This window comes from Nicotiana tomentosiformis, chromosome 10 (genome assembly GCF_000390325.3).
Source record: "Nicotiana tomentosiformis chromosome 10, ASM39032v3, whole genome shotgun sequence".
Classification (NCBI taxonomy): Eukaryota; Viridiplantae; Streptophyta; class Magnoliopsida; order Solanales; family Solanaceae; genus Nicotiana; species Nicotiana tomentosiformis.
Window position 1 is genome coordinate 18,724,869 of NC_090821.1, and position 20,264 is coordinate 18,745,132.

At 38.0% G+C, this 20,264-nt stretch overlaps 1 protein-coding gene across 1 annotated transcript; it reads left to right on the forward strand.

Annotated features, from left to right (window-relative positions):
• The first annotated feature begins 391 nt into the window (after window positions 1-391).
• LOC104118079 (B3 domain-containing protein Os02g0598200-like) lies at window positions 392-20,061 on the forward strand. Its single transcript, XM_070187821.1, has 7 exons — window positions 392-583; window positions 1,559-1,737; window positions 12,904-13,666; window positions 13,996-14,082; window positions 14,240-14,299; window positions 18,450-18,613; window positions 19,541-20,061. Exons 2-7 carry the CDS (start codon window positions 1,606-1,608, stop codon window positions 19,814-19,816), a joined length of 1,482 nt encoding a protein of 493 aa, XP_070043922.1. The 5' UTR covers window positions 392-583; window positions 1,559-1,605; the 3' UTR covers window positions 19,817-20,061.
• Window positions 20,062-20,264: the final 203 nt, after the last annotated feature.

A 20,264-nucleotide genomic window follows, 5' to 3' on the forward strand; every position in this document is an offset into this window, starting at 1 on the left:
AGCTCAAAACGATTGATCGGATCATTACAATAGATTTGTAGTTGAAAGCTATTATCAAATATAAGTATTTTTGCAATATATACCCAATTAAAAATTTATTATTTTAAGATTTTTTTTTTTAATTTTTGAGAAGGGATTTTTGCACTTATACAAAGACTAAATATTTATATATAACTTTTTAAAAAATTATAGACATTGGTATTGGGTACATGGGCAACTAAGACTAGTATATTAAAAAGCAAAAAGAAAAAGAATTCATCATGATATTAAATATGCAATATAGTGGGTAAAATAGTCATTTAAAATTTAGATAAAAGCAAAAGAATATCTAATGTTCAAAGTTGAGGGGGATTTTGATAAATTTCACCCTTCATTAATTAGCAAAACTGTAACAGAAATTGTAGGTATCTTAGTGAGAAGTACTAGTACTTACAGTACTACTTTGCTCCTGAGTTCCGTATTTTTGCTTTCACCAGAATTCGTCCGCCCGAAAGCGGCGCTAGCAGAAACTTTGCAACTCAAAAAGAGAAAGTCATAAAAGCTGTCGCCCTTTTTGGAATTCTTCCGCTGCTCTTCTCAAACGGTATTCGTTTTTTCTCTCCACTGTTTGTGCCCCTCTTTTTACTCCTCTTTAATGTGTATAAGAATGAAGTCCTATTCTTCTTTCTTTAAAATTTTTGATTTTTGATTTGTGAGTATGATTTCTTAACCATCTTTGCCATGATCATCACATTGGTTCATGTAAGTGACTGAATTGCATGAAGGGCTACCCAAGAAAACAAAGAATTGTTACTGCATTGTTATTTGGGATATTTCATCCCCCTTTTATTTGCTGTTTGCCTCTGAAATAAATCAAGAATTCAAGCTATTCCCGGATTGAACTTCGAACATTTTTTTTTTTTTTCTGCTTGTGGATCCTATGTAAGTCTGCAGCAGCGTGCATATATGTGATTTGCATCTTCAGAGGGCAAATTAATTATGAGTTTGGGCTTTGGTCTGGAAGCTACAATGTACTCGAAAATTTTGTATTAGGGAAGATGGACAATTTACAGAAAACACAGGGTGACTTCTTCACGTATGTCAAAGCCTTACTGGGCAGAGTTACTTGCTACCTGTGCTGGGAGTTCGTAGATACTTGAATAGTCAAGAGGCGCCCAAACTGGCCGGGACACCTTGTTATAAGAAAAAGAGATGGAAATTCTTGTTAAATTGTTATATGAAACAAGTTTGCGTGCATCTCGACTAACAATGTTCCATCAGTCTCAAGTTTTAGTGGCCTCTGAACAAACTCTTGGCATCTCGATGTACCTCCTCCCTCCGAAGGCGGAGCCAGGATTTGAACTGTATGGATTCGGGATTGTAATCCTTTTAAGTTACTGGGTTCTAAATTAATAATTTTTACATATTCAATTGATTTTTTAAGACCAATACATGATTTGAACAAAAGCTACTAGGTTCAGCCGAACCCGTATTCCACACTCTGGCTCTGCCCCTGCCTCCCTTCCACTGGACCATCTCTAAACAATATTTACATGATTTTTTTATTTGCTCTATGTAGGGGAAGAAATTTGGGGGAAGACAAGGTACTTTATCAGGAGAAGAGAGATGGTTCACCGGAACGAAGCATGTGAAAAGTGCACGCAAACCTGCCTGTTGATACATGGACAGCGGGACCCCTCACATATTGTGAACTCTTTCTTCAAAGTCATGATCGATAAGCGCTTCTCCAAAGTTCTGGTATTATATGATCTTAGACTTGTTTTGAAAAAAATAAAATTAAAGTCTCCTTCTAAATAAAGCATTTGTTCTGATAACAGTTCTTGTTTAAGTTGTTCTTATATTTTCTAAAATTACTTGTTACATCCAATAGCTTGTATGTCGGAGGTTAATTAAGAGAAACTTTCTGTCTTTTCCTAGTTGTAGTCGTACCTCAATTCCCTTTAGCACATTTAATTAGTACTAGTCTCTATGGACATGCGTTGGCACGTCGTCTATAGAAACTTTGTCATTTATTATCCCCTCCGTTTCAATTTATGTATTTTAGTTTGACTAGGCACAAAGTTTAAGAAAAGTAAGAAGACTTTTAAATCTTTCGGTCTTAAACTAAAGATATGTGTAATGTACCAAAATGCCTTTGGATCTTGTGGTCTTAAATATGCCATGTGGAATCTTGGAGTTAAAGGAGTTACTAAATATAGAAAGAGGCATTCTTTTTAAAAAGACTTAAAAGGAACATAAGACACATAAAGTGAAACAGAAGGAGTAGAATTTTTGTGCAAGAAAATAGTGAAATTTTAACCGTATTAATATTCAGAAAACATTTAGGGTGTGTTTGGTATGAAAGAAAATGTTTTCCTGGAAAATGAATGGTTTTGTCACTTATTTTATCCTTGTTTGGTTGGTGAGTGAAATTTTTTTTCCGGAAAATATTTTCTAATGTTTGTTTAGAGAGTAAAATATTTTTTTAGGAAAATAATCTTTTATGCTACTTTCCTTACCGCTTCCCCCCTTCCCCAGATCCCCATGTTTCTATGCTCCCTCTCCCCCTCCCCAAAACCCCAAATACCCAATATTTTGAGGACTCTATTTTCTTCAAGAGCTTAATTATTCTTTTAAAAATTCACACAAATCCAAAGTGACTAATGTGCTGCTTTACTTTTTCACGCAAAAATAACGTTGAAATTTGTGCTACATAACTAAAAAGAAAATACTATTTTTTTGGTTGAAAAAGAAAGTACTCTTTCTACAACATTAAAAAGTACTTGTTTTGTTAAAATGAGAGAAAATACTTTTTCTACATCATGAAAAGAAAGTACTCTATCTACAGCATGAAAAGAAAATACTCTTAATAATATTTTTATTTAGGGCGGGTAGGACAGGCTTGGGGGAGGGTGGGGGCGAGGTTGGGGTGGGTGAGGTGTGGAGGGGTTGGTGGGGATGGGGAGTACAATGGGGAAGTTTGAAGAAGAGTTTTGGAAAATGTTTTCCCTTCTTTTGATAGGGAAAACATTTCCCTCCAATTGGAGGGAAATGAGTTCATGAGGAAAATGTTTTCCAAAACATTTAAGCCCACCAACATGGGAAAATTGAAAAACATTTTCCGGAAAATATTTCCCTTCATACCAAACACACCCTTAGTTGAGCTATGAAATAGAAATTGAAGTAGTACATATGTAACTGCATAAACTTCAATTTGCTTTGATCCAATTAACACTAGAAGGCATGTAAGGATAGTAGGTCTCTTTAGTTTTTACTATAATCCTAACTCATGTTGTAACTGTATGACTAGAGTGCCACTCTTTTGCAGTGAGCCAATCACTTAAAATATCAAACATAATGAAAAATTCATCTATTATCTTCTTGAGGGGAGATTTATTTTTAAGAGGTCGTTTGGTATAAAGGATAAGGATAATGATCCGGGGCTAGAATTGAGATTGTGTGTATCCATGTTTTGATTATAGATATTAGTTAATCCGGGATACGTTTTACACTAAAATGGTGGGATTAGCTATCCCATATAGAAGGTAGGATAGCGAATCCCATGGGATATCCTTTTTTATTCCACCATTGTACCAAACGACATCTATAGGTAAAAAAGTCAATCAACTATGGAGGTATAATAAAACTTAACTGCATGCAAGGACCTTTAAATTCTAAATAATTGATTGAACTTTTAGGCTTTGAAGATGAATAATTTACTCAAGTTTGGTTTAGTCACGGCTTTAAATTTTTTATTTATTTATTTGCCTCCCTATTTCAGCACATAATGAGCAGATAGTAGCAAAACCACAAAAGAAAAACAATAGAATATTAATCTGAATTTATCATATCTATTTAGGAAGAGACTCTCGTTAGCTACATAATCACAAATAACCAAAATATCAAAATGGTGTAAAAACACAAAAGGAAATATATGTTTTGCATTCTGCTGCACATGCAATTCCGTAAGAGAGGTTCCCTTTCCTTTCTTGTCCCCGTTAATCTCAAAATGCTTGCACCTCCTGATTGGGTGTTGTGATTTGCAACCCTGGCGTTGTAATCTCAATACGATCTTCTATATAATTTTTGGCTTATTTGGAAAACATATTTGTTCACGACCTCACCATAACCTCACTGCTTGCCACAGTTTGCCTTTTTTGTTTTAAGTACGTTCAAAATTTTGGCCGGCAATGAATGAGATAAATTGGTAGATATCATTGTTGCTGTTTATTAACTTAACTAAGTTGAACAAATTATAGTATGAACTCAACATGTTAATAAATTCAACGGAAGATCTTTGAGTTCAATTGCTATTAAAGGAGAAGATCTACTGACTTGTAAGCAAAAAGACTAGATAAGAGAAGAGGGCACTCACCATAAAGATAGATTTGACATTATTCATCTAAAAGGAATCTGAAAATCTTTTGTCGTTGTGCCTCAGAAGAACATCAACAATACTTCCCACTATTGGCTTGGCATTATCATTCATCGCTATTTAAATATGTTGTGTGATACAAACATTAATCAAATTCAAAAACTACTTCCAAATATAGTCATGCTTGCCATGCAACATGCGTGACAGGGAGTGAAACTTGAAAATTACCTGAGATCATTGTTCTTCAAGCTAAAACAGTAAATTTCAATAGGGTCATCTGCAATGCTATATATAAATTAAGAACTTTACCAGATTAGATCGACATTACAAGGATAAAAATAAAATGATACCAAAAGAGGTAAAAACCTCATGTTATAAGTGATTTGATTATGTGCATATGTAGCATCTTACATAAATACAAAAAGAAGGAAATTTTAACAGTTTCCATGCGGCAAGTTCCCCCTTCTTCCTTACCCTGGTAAGTCTTTGTGAAATAACTCCAATGAGAAGAAAAGAGGAGTTAAGGCCCTCTTGGCCCGACCCTAAGCACTCTAAGATCCTTTTTCAAACCTGCTGCCGTTTCGAGTCCAAGAACAAAATGGCTCGAATGGTACGATCCTCCATCACCCCAGAATGAATGGGGTGATCTCATAGTTCTTGGTCTGGTGAGAATGTAATATGCCAATGGAACACGTTTTATATGTATGGTAACATGCGGTTTAATTTGTTTTTATCCATGTGGAATTAGTATGTATTTGGGACTTCAAGAACCGGTAGAACGTCTCAAATAGCTAAAAATTTGAAACAACTTTAGTTCGAGTAAGAGACGATTCACATTTCTTCACGAATTTTAAATATTCTATTATTAGTTGACTTCAAAGTTCATGTATATTAGATAGTCCTAAATATTACAGCTTTATCCAAATTTCTTTTAGGAAATATTAGCTTTATAAGGGTCGAAAAGTCGAAAAGTTGACTTCAAAGTTTATGTATATATTTACAAATATATATACATACATATATACACACACACACACACACATATATATATATATATATATATACACACACACACACAGTATGTGTAATACAACAACATATCCAGTGTATTCCCACAAGTGTGATCTGAGGAGGGTAATGTACACGCAGACCTTACCCTTACCTTGTGGAGGTAGAGAGACTATTTCCGATAGACCATCGGCTCAAGAAAAGCATTTCTAAGCAGGATTGAAAAAGAAGCCATGTTGAAAAACAGTAGTGAAGAAGCCATATTGAAAATAATGAAGACAAGAACAATAACAACATCAACAAAGCAGTAAGATAACCGAAGCAAAGGAAGCAACCGGTAGTAATAGAAATCAAAGAATAAGATAATACAGTAATGATAGTAATAATACTGGTATGGGAAATAAGGAATAGATACGGTGTCCCAAACTCGACTATCTACTAAGGAACATATATATTTCGAATCTATCTACTTAGCATACTACGTAGGACATGGCCAAATCATCTCAGACAATCTTTTCTCTATTTCATATTCTATGTGTGCTACTTGCATAGTTTGTTTGACGTGATTATTTCTAGCATTAACCCATCTTGTATAATTCCACATCCATTTTAGCGCCCACAGTTCTACAACATTCACTTTATCGATACGTTAGGGTTTAGAGGGCCAACATTTACTCTCATATATCATTACTGGTATGACTTTGCTTCTATTTGTTTTTTATCTTCCTATTGAATTGTACTCCTATAACACTCTATTTAACCATCATATTTTAGTTTTCTTGTTACATCTTCATCCATCATATCGTTCTCCTCTAACACTCAACCTAGATATTTGGATTGCCTGCATTTAGGACCACGATCCCATCAGACAAAGTCTAAGTTGATTGTTGTTATCGGCTAAAGTGAAACTTTATAATCTCATTTGAGTTGTTGAATAAGGAGTTCTTTCCATCTTAGCATTCTTGTGGTTTCAAACTTTGTAGATAACTTGTGCATAGAATAGGATCATTAGAGACATGAACCTACTTGGCTGGAATCTCTATCATGTTGATCCTTGCTTTTCTTCCTTCACCTACTGATGCTTGAAATGGAAGGACATTCAATCTATGACTAGATAAGCCCAACTGCAACTCTTGATCCATTTAGATTCTTACAATATTATACTGCTATGCTTACCTTCTAATGGAACATATAAATATTTTGAAGTTTTACAGCTTATGTAGATTCGTCAACAGAGAAATAAGGCAATGCTCTTAAGCTAGTCATAAAGGTTAAAGGTCCTTTTCAATTTTGAAATGGGATAATCATTGGCTCAGATCTGCATAGTATTTCAAGTCTTTACAACCCCTTGAGTTTCTTAAAACAAATTATATTCCTTGCACTTGCTAATGATCCCAATCCGCATTGTTGAAATTTTGCGATAGAGACCAAACAGCCTGTCCAAATTGCCAACAACCAAAGAGTCCTGAACTCTTTTGTTTTGCAATGTAATAGTTTTTCTCCAGTGTGTTTCACTGTCTAAGTGTAAACCAGGGCAACAGCTTCTTAAAAATTCACCCAAAAAAAGGATTTTTTGAAGTTCATTAAATATGTTCCTAACGATGATGCACAAAAGATGCAAGTCAGTCTTCAAATACCCTTAAATTCCAAAATGAAATGTTTCATGCTTAGAGGAAATAGTTGATTAAAAAATAGAAACTAGAGATTGGCTACTTCAGTTATTTGGTCATGTAAGGCTGTTACTGAATGTTTTTTTTTCCGGTCTGATGAAGAAATTAGTTTCAACGATGGCATCAAGAAGATGCAGTGAGTCCAGTTGTAATTGATGTTTTTTGGGCTCCCTTCATCTCTCATTGGCCATGTACTTAGTAAAGCATGTAAACTAACCTATCACTCACTTGTTATATGATTCTGTTTCTTTGTTTCTTAGTTACTCGTAAAAAGTTGTCTCTTTTAATCCTCAACGTCAACTGTAATAATGATTTGTTTAATAAATGCAAATCTTACTTGAATTAGATCATGTGATTAAGTACTTGCAATAACATGAAAAAAACTAGATCATGTGTTTAAGTTTTGAAGCTGTAAATTTACTTTTACCACTGTGAGAAGGCACGGGAGAAAATATGTTATTGATATTGGATGAACAATACAATACAAGAGGTCCTTATTTATAGCTATACTATACAAGGACATACTACTCTTCTACCAATGTGGGACAATACTACACTATATACATGCTGTAAACTAACACTCCCCCTCAAGCAGGTGCATACAAATCATATGTACCGAGCTTGTTACATATATAACCAATACGAGGACCAGTGAGAGACTTGGTGAAAATATCTGCAAGTTGATCATTCGACCTCACAAACTTTGTAGCAATCTCTCCTGAAAGTATCTTTTCTCTGACGAAGTGACAATCAATCTCAATGTGTTTAGTTCTCTCATGGAACACCGGATTTGATGCAATATGAAGGGCAGCTTGATTATCGCACACAAGTTCCATCCGACTGATTTCACCAAATTTCAACTCCTTGAGCAATTGTTTGGTCCAGACTAGCTCACATGTTGCCATAGCCATTGCTCGATATTCTGCTTCTGCACTAGACCGAGCAACTACATTCTGTTTCTTGCTCTTCCAGGACACCAAATTTCCTCCTACTAAAACACAATATCCAGACGTAGAACGTCTATCAGAAGGTGATCCTGCCCAATCAGCATCTGAGTATTCAATGATCTGCTCATGACCTCGATCCTCAAAGAGTAACCCTTTGCCTGGAGCCGATTTTCTATATCGAATAATGCGGACAACTGCATCCCAATGACTATCACAGGGAGAATTCATAAACTGACTTACAACACTCACAGGATAAGAAATATCGTGTCTAGTCACTGTGAGATAATTTAATTTTCCAACCAGCCGCCTATAGCTTGCAGGATCGCTAAGCGGCTCCCCCTGTCCTGGCATAAGTTTAGAATTCGGATCCATCGGAGTGTCAACAGGTCTGCAACCTATCATCCCCGTCTCCTCAAGAATGTCTAAAGCATATTTTCTTTGAGAAATAACAATACCTGAGCTAGACTGGGCAACCTCAATACCTAGAAAGTACTTCAATCTGCCTAGATCCTTAGTTTGGAAGTGCTGGAAGAGATGCTGCTTCAACATAGACTACCAGATAAATACAGAGACTTGAAGCAGAGTGTTGATAAAACACAGAGTGATCAGCTTCACTACGAATCATGCCAAACTCCTGGATAACCGTGCTGAACTTACCAAACTAGGCTCGAGGAGACTGTTTTAGACCATAAAGTGACCGACGCAAGCGGCATACAAGGCCACGAGACTCCCCCTGAGCAACAAAACCAGGTGGTTGCTCCATATAAACCTCATCCTCAAGATCACCGTGAAGAAAGGCATTTTTAATGTCCAGCTGATAGAGGGGCCAATGACGAACCGCAGCCATGGATAGAAAAAGGCGGACTGAAGCCACTTTAGCCACGGGAGAGAAGGTATCACTGTAATCGAGCCCAAATATCTGAGTATATCCTTTGGTAACAAGACGGGCCTTAAGTTGATCAATCTGTCCATCGAGACCAACTTTGACTGCATAAACCCAACGACAACCAACAATAGATTTACCTGAGGGAAGAGGAACAAGTTCCCAAGTACCACTTGTATGTAAAGCAGACATCTCGTCACTCATAGCCTGTCGCCATCCTGGATGAGACAACGGTTCACCTGTAGACTTAGGGATGGAAACCGAGGACAAAGAAGATATAAAAGCATAATGGGGAGATGACAGACGATGATAGCTCAAACCGACATAATGAGGATTAGGGTTAAGTGTGGTCCGTATACCTTTCCGAAATGCAATCGGTGTACTAGGAGCAGGGTCCGCAGCAGGAGCAGGGTCAGGTGCAGGACGAGAACCAGTTGGACCTGATGGAAGACGCAAACGACGATGATAAGTCAAGAGTGGTGTTCCTGTGGCTGGGGAAATAGGAGGAACAACACTAGACTCCTCAACGGTTGGTATGGATGAAACCTCTATGGTCGAAGGTGGAGGAGGAGCTATAGTAAACTCCTCAAAGGTCGGTATAGATAAGACCTCAGATATATCATGATGGTCAGCAGAGGTAAAGAAAGGTTTAGACTCAAAAAATGTGACGTCAGCTGACATAAGGTACCTACGAAGATCTGGAGAATAACAACGATATCCCTTCTGAACACGAGAATAACCAAGGAAGACACACTTGAGAGCACGAGGAGCTAACTTATCTTTCCCAGGGGCTAAGTTAAGAACAAAACACGTGCTCCCAAAAACACGAGGTAGAAGAGAGTATAAGGGTGACTGGGAAAACAATACTGAATGCGGAATCTGATTCTTGATGGGAGATGAAGGCATCCGATTAATCAAATAACAAGCTGTGAGAACTGCATCGCCCCAAAAACGCAACGGAACACGAGATTCAATTAGAAGTGTGCGAGCAGTCTCAATAAGGTGCCTATTCTTTCTCTCAGCAACCCCATTTTGCTGAGGGGTATAAGGACAAGATGTCTGATGAATAATTCCTTGAGAAGTCATAAACTGCTGAAATTGAGAAGATAAATATTCTAAGGCATTATCACTGCGAAAAATGCGAATAGAAACACCAAATTGGTTTTTGATTTCAGCACAGAAACTCTGGAATATAGAAAATAACTCAGAACGATCTTTCATTAAGAAAAGCCAAGTACATCTTGAATAATCATCAATGAAACTGACAAAATAACGAAATCCCAAGGATGAACTGACTCTACTAGGACCCCATATATCAGAATGAACTAAGGAGAAGACAGACTCTGCATGACTCTCAACACTACGCGAAAAGGAGGCTCGGGTATGTTTCCCAAGTTGACACGACTCACAATTTAATGTAGACAAACTAGATAAACTAGGCACCATCTTCTGAAGTTTGGATAAACTCGGATGTCCTAAACGTCTGTGGATTAGATCTGGAGGATCTGTAACTAGACATGTTATGGAAGGACTGAGTGAGTTAAGGTAGTAAAGGCCTTCTGATTCATGTCCTGTACCAATTGCCTGTCCCGTACTGTGGTCCTGCATAATAAAAGAATCGTCAATAAAATATATACCACAATGGAGGGCACGAGTCAAACGACTAACAGATGCAAGACTAAAAGGACAACCAGGGACATAAAGAACGGAATCTAGGGTGATAGAAGACAAGGGATTAGCTTGTCCAACTCCTTTTGCCTTAGTTTGACATCCATTGGCTAAAGTAACAGTGGGAAGAGACTGTGAATATACAATATTTGACAAAAGTGATATATTACCAGAGATGTGATCAGAAGCGCCGGAGTCCATGACCCATGGGCCAAGAGTGCTAGACTGGGAAACACAAGCAAAAGAATTACCAGTAACAGAAGTATCAGTCTGAGCAACTGAGGCTACTTGTGGAGATGTCTGCTTACTTGCTCGATACTGAAGGAGCTCATTATATTCTTCTTTAGATAAAGAAAATCCTTGGTTACCTGGAGTCTCGGTCTGAGCAATGTAAGCATTTTTGGGTGGACGACCATGTAAGGAATAGCACATTTCACGAGTGTGTCCAAGTTTGTGACAATAAGAACACTTGGGTCTAGATCTTCCAAAACGACCTCCTCCTCGTCTATGCTCCATAGTTTGAGATGCCCGAACATCCATTGTCTGGGATGCAAGAACAGAGGAATCAAGTATCTGTGATGAGATCACTGGTGGACTTGGTGCTGCAGCAAGGCGGAGTAATCGAGAGAATAATTCATCAACTGTCGGGACAGACGGACTAGCCAAAATCTGGTCGCGTACTGAATCAAGATCATTAGGAAGTCCAGCGAGGGTAAGAACGAGAAACATCTTCTGTCGCTGCTCTTGTTGTTTTTCCACACTAGCAGAAACTGGCATCAACTTCTCAAATTCCTCCATGACTGCATGTACTTGACCCAAGTAAGTAGACATATCCAATTCCTGCTTCTTTAAGTTTGTCATCCGTGATATCACATCATAGAAGCGAGATATGTCATTAGTGTATAAGGTGCGTGCCTTTGCCCAAACCAAATAACATGTCTGGAATGGACGAAACAAGGGCATCAACTTGGAATCAATAGATCGCCACAAGATGCTACATAACTGAGCATCGATTTTTGCCCAAAGTGCTATTGCCTTTTCATCTCCATCGCTAGACTGTTTGATTAGATGATCTTGAACACCTTGACCTCTACACCATAACTCGACAGATGAAGCCCAAGCTAAGTAGTTTGAACCTCCCATTAAAGGTTCCGAGGTAATAATAGCACTAGAGCTTCCAGAACTCATGTTTCTAGACCCAAAAGCATCAAATCCCAAAGACATTGTTGCAAATTATTACCAAATAGGAGAAAGAATCAACTGTAATCCACTGAAACAGTGTACGGAAACACAAAAACAGAATACTGGAATACTGTAGCTGTCAGAATAGTACTGTAGCTGTCGGAATAGTACTGTAGCTGCCGGAAAAAACTCAAAGTTGTCGGAATGAAATGAAAACAGTAGGGGTAGGATCGGAATTACCAGGCGACCCAACTGTTCTGAAGGAAGATTTTCAAAAAATGGCCGGAAGTGGTCGTACGCGCCGGCGCGTGAGCTCACGCGCGTGAGCTTCTGGTGGCGGCGGATAGTGACTTGGATTTTGCACAACACTGACAGAAATGAAGCAGATAGAAAACAGACTTAAAAAAGTACTAATTTCTCTTTCCCGGAATCGCTGGAATTTATGCACAGCGATTTCTCTTTCCCGGAATCGCTGGAATTTATGCACAGCGATAAGTCTCTCACAATTGCTCTGATACCATGTGAGAAGGCACGGGAGAAAATATGTTATTGATATTGGATGAACAATACAATACAAGAGTTCCTTATTTATAGCTATACTATAAAAGGACATACTACTCTTCTACCAATGTGGGACAATACTACACTATATACATGCTGTAAACTAACAACCACCAAGGCTTGTCTAGTGGTATCAGTGGGAGTTTCCCACACATTAAGTGTAGGTTCGATTCTCACTGCCCCTTTTCCCCTTCCGAATCCTCCTAACTAATGTGAAAAACTTTTAGTTATTAAAAAAAAAAAAAAAAAAAAACTCAAACTTCTGAGTGTAAATATTCTTAAAGTCTTTTATGGTATCTACATTCCTGAGAAGCTTCATTGTAGTGTCCGGTTGGTTTCTCACCATTATGCTTTTAGCAAAATCAATATTCATGCTTTTTTTTTTTCTTTAAATAGTTGGCATGCATTTGTTGCTTTAAACTTTCCTAATTTTTATGCAATTTAAGTTGACTGCATGAAGGGACTGAATTGGTGTAAAATTTTGGAACGTTTGTGATAAACAAATGCTCCATGTATAACTCAAACACTTCCCGATTGTGTGGTGGGAAAATTTTTTCTTTAACCTAGATGTTGAATTACATATCAGTTTATACTTTATAGCCATTCATATTCTGTGTACAATCTTTTCAGTACTTTCCCCCCGGATTTGCTCGATTGGTGTCTCACTTGACTAATCAAGCAACTTATCTGGAGGACTCAAGTGGACAGAAATGGAAGGTGGGAATATGTATTCATAACGGTTCGCTTGCAATTAGAGAGGGATGGCATGCATTTTCATCAGAACATGGTCTGAAAATGGGGGACTTCTTGGTTTTCCACTATATTCAGGAACAGCACTTTGTTGTTCAAATATTTGGAACAAGTGGTTGTCAAAAGATCAGCTTTGACAATGGCACTAGCACAGGGAAGAAAAGGCAAAGAACTAATTGTAAAGCAACTTCCCAAGATGAGCTGCTACCGGAAACTGACATAAATTCAAGAAAAAAGTGGAATTCAACACCCTCAGATACTGCTGTACCAGAGTCTGAAATGGCTGATCACGAGCCAGCGACCACAACTTTTGCATCAAACATAGATGCTGACACTGGAATCCTAGAAATAGTTCCCGAAGCAGAAGCAATCAGTGATATTCTACAAGGTGAAAACGGACCTGGTAATCATGTTAGCACCAATTCAATATCACAAAGGGAGTCAAGTTCAGTAGATGAGGTTCCTGTTGAGATGGAGTTCTTAACCTTTAAAGAACCTGTCCACTTCCTTGACATTGGAATCACTCAGACTGAAAAAATTTCTGAACCAGTGAACGATATTTTACTTTTGGGCCAAAAAGATGAAAATGTCCATAATATGGGTCTTATCTCTAGCATGTCTTCAGCTGAAAATGGTGGCAAGGGTAATTTTGCCCCTTTCATTTTTATCGTATCTTCTAATCAATATCTTTACCGTGTCCAGAAACAATGGAAGGGAAAGGAAAATTACTAAAGAGGGAAAATAGAAGGGAAGTGCGAGAGAATAATTAGTGGGGCTAAAAGAAAATGGTCTTTGTCCTCTCTTCTCTCTCCACTTCCCATGCTCTTTCTCTTGATAAACGAAAAAAAGAAAAAGAAATTCTGTACTTTTCCCTTAATTTCCTTCCTTTTCCCTTGTTTCTAAGCAAGTCCATGATTTACTTTGATTGGCTCCAATATATATTTTCAACCGCATGATGATATGATATATTAGGTAGTCATTTGGTCTTGCCATCTAATAAAGAAAGTCGCTGCAGCAATCAGGTTACCAGAGAGAAATCCAATGAAGCATCTCATATTGGTAAGCTTCCAGTCTTTAACATTAAGAATCATTTTATTCTGCTGTCTTAAAATGTATTCTTATTCTTCTGTGACTTTTGTGTGTGACACTAAATCTTTTCTTTATCGGTTTTATTAGATTTCTTCCTGTTAATTGTGGGGTTTTGCATCATGAATAGATAAGCGAGAACGGAAGGAGATGGCAGCAAAAACACATTTCTCTGCTAAAAAGCTAAATGGTATAACATTTTCATTTTTACTTTATACTCTCATTTGATCTTGATATCCTTTTCTCATAACTGCACATCATCCCATGCATGTATTCTTATTTGATGTATGCTGCATGAGCCGTGAGAAGTATAGCACGGAAATTTTTTATTTAATTGTGTCTTAAGTGTTGTACAATGCCCTATTTATATACAGTGATTACATAATAATAGGTATCTACTTCTCGATGTGGGACACTATACATTACTAACTATTTAACATTCCCCCTCAAGCCGGTGCATATAAATCATATGTACCGAGCTTGTTACAGATGTAACTAATACGAGAACCAGTAAGAGACTTGGTGAAAATATCTGCAAGTTGATCATTCAACTTCACAAACTTTGTAACAATATCTCCTGAGCTGACAAAGTGACAATCGATCTTAATGTGTTTAGTCCTCTCATGGAACATCGGATTTGACGCAATATGAAGAGCAACTTGATTATCACACACCAGTTCCATTTGGCTGATTTCTCCGAACTTCAACTCCTTGAGAAACTGCTTGATCCAATCTAGCTCACACGCTGCCACAGCCATGGCACGATATTCTGCTTCTGCGCTAGATCGAGCAACTACATTCCGTTTCTTGCTTTTCCAAGAGACCAAATTACCTTCTACTAGAACACAATATCCAGATGTAGAACGTCTATCAGAAGATGATCTTGTCCAATCAGCATCTGATACCCAACAATCTGCTCATGGCCTCAATCCTCGAATAGTAATCCTTTGCCTGGAGCTGACTTTATATACCGAAAGATGCGAACAACTACATCCCAGTGACTATCACAGAGAGAATCCATAAACTGGCTTACAACACTCACAGGAAAAGAAATGTCAGATCTAGTCACTGTGAGGTAATTCAATTTGCCAACCTACCTCCTATATCTCGTAGGATCGCTAAGAGGTTCCCCCTGTCCCGACAGAAGCTTAGCATTCAGATCCGTAGGAGTGTCAACAGGTCTGCAACCCATCATTCCAATCTCTTTCAAGAATGTCTAAGGCATACTTCCGCTGTGAAATAACAATACCTAAGCTAGACTTAGCGACCTCAATACCTAGAAAATACTTCCATCTGCCCAGATCCTTAGTCTTGAAGTGCTGAAAGAGATGCTGCTTCAGATTAGTAATACCATCCTGATCATTGCCAGTAATAACAATATCATCAACATAAACCACCAGATAAATACACAGATTAGGAGCAGAAAGTCGATAAACACAGAGTGATCAGCTTCATTAGGAGTCATGCCGAACTCCTGAATAACTGTGCTGAACTTACCAAACCAAGCTCGAGGGGACTGTTTCAAACTATATAGTGACCTGCGCAATCGGCATACAAGACCGCTAGACTCCCCCTGAGCAACAAAACTTGGTGGTTGCTTCATATAAACTTTTTCCTCAAGATCACCATAGAGAAAAACATTCTTAATGTCTAAGTGATAAAGATGCCAATGACCTGCAAAAGGCATTCAATTAATCAAGTAACAAGCTGTAAGAACTGCATCGCCCCAAAAACATAGCGGAACATGTGACTGAATGAGAAGTGTGCGAGCGGTTTCAATGAGATGCCTATTCTTTCTCTCTGCTACCCCATTCTGCTGAGGGGTATACAGACAAGGTGTTTGATGGATAATTCCTTGAGAGGTCATAAACTGTTGAAACTGAGAGGATAAGACATTATCACTACGAAAAGTGCGAACAGAAACATTATCACGACGAAAAGTGCTAATGGAAACTGGGAGGATAAGTATTCTAAAGCATTATCACTACGAAAAATGCGAATAGAAACACCAAATTGATTTTTAATTTCAGCACAAAAATTCTGGAGGATAGAAAATAACTCAGAACGATCTTTCATTAGGAAAATCCAAGTACATTTTGAGTAATCATCAATGAAACTAACAAAATAACAAAATTCTAAGGTTGAACTAACTCAACTAGGACTCCATATATCAGAATGAACTAAAGAAAGAATAGACTCTGAACGGCTCTCAGCACTACGCGTAAAGGTGACTCGGGTATGTTTCCCAAGTTGGCACGACTCACAATCTAATGTAGATAAATTAGATCATCTTCTGAAGCTTGGTTAAACTTGGTTCTGGAGAATCTGTAACTGGACATGCTGTGGAGTGATTGAGTGAGTTAAGGTACTGAAGGCCTTGTGATTTAAGCCCTGTGCCAATCGTTTGCCTCGTAATGCGGTCCTGCATAATGAGAGATTAATCAATAAAATATATACCACAATGGAGGGCACGAGTCAAATGACTAACATATGCAAGACTAAAAGGACAACAAAAGACATAAAGAACAGAATCTAGAGTGACAGAAGATGAGGGATTAGCTTGTCCAACTCCTTTTGCTTTAGTTTGGAACCCATTGGCTAAAGTAACAGTAGGAAGAGACTGTGAATACACAATATTCGACAAAATTGATTTATTACCAAAAATATGATCAGAAGCTCCCGAGTCCATGACCCACGGTCCAAGAGTAATAGACTGAGAAACACAAGCAAAAGAATTACTAGTAACATGAGTATCAATCTGAGCAACCGAGGCTACTTGTGGAGATGACTGCTTACTTGCTCGATACTGAAGGAACTAATTATAGTCCCTTTCAGATAAAGAAAATTCCTGGTTACCTGTAGTCTCGGTCTGAGCAACATGAGCGTTTCTGGGTGGTCGACCATGTAAAGAATAGCACATTTTACGAATGTGTCCAAGTTTATTACAATAAGAGCACTTGGGTCGAAATCTCCCAAAATAACTTCCTCCTCGTCGATTCTCTATAGCCTGAGATGCCCGATTTTCCATTTTCCGAGATGCGAGAATAGAGGAGTCAATAGTTGGCGGTGAGACCACTGTGTGACTGGGTGGTGCAGCAAGACGAAGCAATCGAGAGAATATTTCATCAACTGTAGGAACCGAAGGACTAGCCAAAATTTGGTCTCTCACTGAGTCAAGGTCATTAGGCAGTCCAACAAGTGTAAGAACTAGAAACATCTTCTGTCGTTGCTCTTGTTGTTTTTCAAACTCTAGCAGTGACTGGCATCAACTTCTCAAATTCCTCCATTAACTGCCTGCACTTGTCCCAAGTAGGTAGACATATCCAATTCCCGTTTCTTTAAGTTTATCATCCGAGATATCACATCGTAAAAACGAGATATGTCATTAGTGTATAAAGTACGAGCTTTCTCCCAAACTGAATAACATGTTTGGAATGGACGAAACAAAGGCATTAACTTGGAATCAATTGATCAACAAACTAAATAATTGAGCACCAATTTTCTCCCAGAGTGCTTTGGCCTTTTCATCTCTATCACTAGTCTTCTTGGCTAGGTGATCTTGAAACCTTGACCTTTGCACCACAACTCAACAGAAGAAGCCCAGGCTAAGTAGTTTGAACTTCCCATTAAGGGTTTCAAAGTAATCATCAAACAAGAATTTCCAGAACTGTTGTTTTTAGAACCAAAAATATCAAGTCCCCAAAACAGTGTTGGACCAAATAGCACAGACAATCAAGAACAATAAGAAGCTCAGAAGAACAATGAAGAAAAAACATTGTATCTCGGCGGAAACTGAACAGTCACCAGAAATCTCGCCGAAAAATAAAAACGTTGTCGGAATTTGATGTAACTTGGACTGATAGGCTCGGAATAGCCTCGCGAGCAAGCTGTCCAACATGACTTTTGTCAGAAATTGGCCCGAGGGTAGCTCATGCGCCGGCGCGTGAAGGGATCTCGCCGGAATTTTCCTCCTTCTGGTCGTCGCGTGTGGGAATATTTTCCAGCGGGGTTTGCTGTGGTTTGGTCGCCGGAAGGTGTAGGACCTTGTGGTAGTGTTGGTTTTATCACAACACTGAGGGGAACGTAGGTGACGCAATAACAACCCTAGAAGTTGCCGGAAATTGACACACGGCGACTGTTTGGCGGAGTTCTCTTCCCCGGATGTTTCTCACCGACGCTCTGAAACCATGTGAGAAGTATAGCACGGAAAACTTTTATTTAATTATGTCTAAAGTGTTGTACAATGCCCTATTTATATACAGTGATTACATAATAATAAGTATCTACTTCCCGATGTGGGACACTGTACATTACTAACTATTTAACATGAGCAAATGCAGGAAAAGAGCCAAACATAACAGAGAAAGATGGTCAAGGTTTTCCAAAGGCTGTAAGTGGTAATAACAAAGTTACCAAAAGTGAGCCTGCTGATTCAGGAGACGCATCATTTCCTGATGCTGGCAGCTTCTCATGTTTGCTACGGGCGGATGGTCGAAATTTTCTGGTGAAAATCTTGCTGAAATATCATTCCTTCTGCTATTATTTTGAGGAATTTCATTTGTTTGTTTTATTCCCTGCAGCATATGCACTGCCTGATTAATGACTATATCTAGAGTGTTTGTTGGAGTGACGTGCATTTTAGTACTGTTTTCACCAATCTTTGGCATTGAATTATTAAAGATATTGTATAGGGGAATTCACACATCTTTGCCAGCATATTTTTCGGCCTAAATACTCTATAATCTTTTCATTAATTCATGAAGATTGAGGATAAGTGCTGATTACTTTGTCAGTAAACTGTTGAAAAGGAATAAAAGAAATGAAAAGCTAATTTCAGTGCAAGCTCCTTTTTATTAAATGAGGATCATGAAATCACCACTGAGCTTAAAGTAAATTATTATATTTTTGATTGTTAGTACTGCTGATAGTAAACTTTGCCTTTGCTTTTTTCCAAAAATTAATGAGAATCCTTTGTGTTTGAAATGGTCATTTTCTTTTAAGGACCAGTGTCAACCTGATTGGCAATGGACATTCTTTTGTTCTTTTTCTTGGTCATAGCAAATGGCTGATTTCAACTTCTTATGCTACGAAGAGCAGATATTCTGTCTTAAGATTTCTCAAGGAAAAAGAGTTGTAGGGTTCTGTGGAACTAGATTTCAAAGAGGAAAATGTCATATCTCATTCTCTATGAAACAGCGCCTACATTCCAATGTTTATTTGAATATTTGGCACTTTTAATCACCTGACCACACTGATCATTCTTTTTTCTTTTCATCTTTTTGTCCTGATTAAAGCTTTCTCCTTAGAGAATGTGGTCCGCTCCAGATTGTGCTTAACTGCCTGTATTTGGCTGAAATTTTCTTTTAATTCCCTGAGTGTATATACTTTTCCTCTCTTTATATTTGAATTTAGACCTTAACATACTGTGTAGGAATTACCACAAAGCTGGCCACAAGTTTTGACGGGCAGGAAAAAGCTGGAACACATTACTATTTTTCTCCAAGGACCAGATGATAGACCCTGGCCTGTCACCTATCATGAGAGAGCAGGTTCTAAGGTTTTGGCGAGTCGCTGGGCAGAATTTACTGCAGTTTATGGCATTAAGCCGGGGGATGAATGTCGATTCCAACTTTTAAATCTGTCAGAACGCAGATTTACGGTACACATAGCCCACAAGTTAGATGTTACTCAAGCTACTTTGAGTTGATTATTATGAGCAGTTGTGAGAACAATGTAATTGGAGTTATGGCGAGAGTTTACTTAATGGTTTTTATACATTCATTTGATTTAAGCAAATCTATAGTGGATTCTGGATTTATATGTTGCGCTGATACTTTAGTTCAGCAATAAGAGCCATGAGATCATATAGATGCTGTTGATAAATTTTCATTAACCAAGGCAATCATGTATCTGATGCATCATTCTTTGAAAGGAACTCTTCAAGTTTTGATACTTTCTGCCATCAACTTTTCTTCTCGGCCATCCCTTCATTATAAGTGTCAGTGTTGACTCACATGTGCTACTCTCGCCGGATAAATGGAGATAGATCAGGAGAGCTTTTATGAAGAAAATAAATTAACAATTAACATGAATATGCATATTTTTTTCACCTTTATAAATGATTTGATCACAATGAAAGTGCATGCATGAAAATG

Bases quoted from the DNA above. Each gene is read 5' to 3' on its own strand.
- LOC104118079 (XM_070187821.1), top strand. From the start codon at position 1,606: ATGGTTCACCGGAACGAAGCATGTGAAAAGTGCACGCAAACCTGCCTG. The intron at 1,738-12,903 runs GTATTATATGAT...CAATCTTTTCAG, and splicing joins AGCGCTTCTCCAAAGTTCTG to TACTTTCCCCCCGGATTTGC. The intron at 14,083-14,239 runs GTAAGCTTCCAG...CATCATGAATAG, and splicing joins CAATGAAGCATCTCATATTG to ATAAGCGAGAACGGAAGGAG.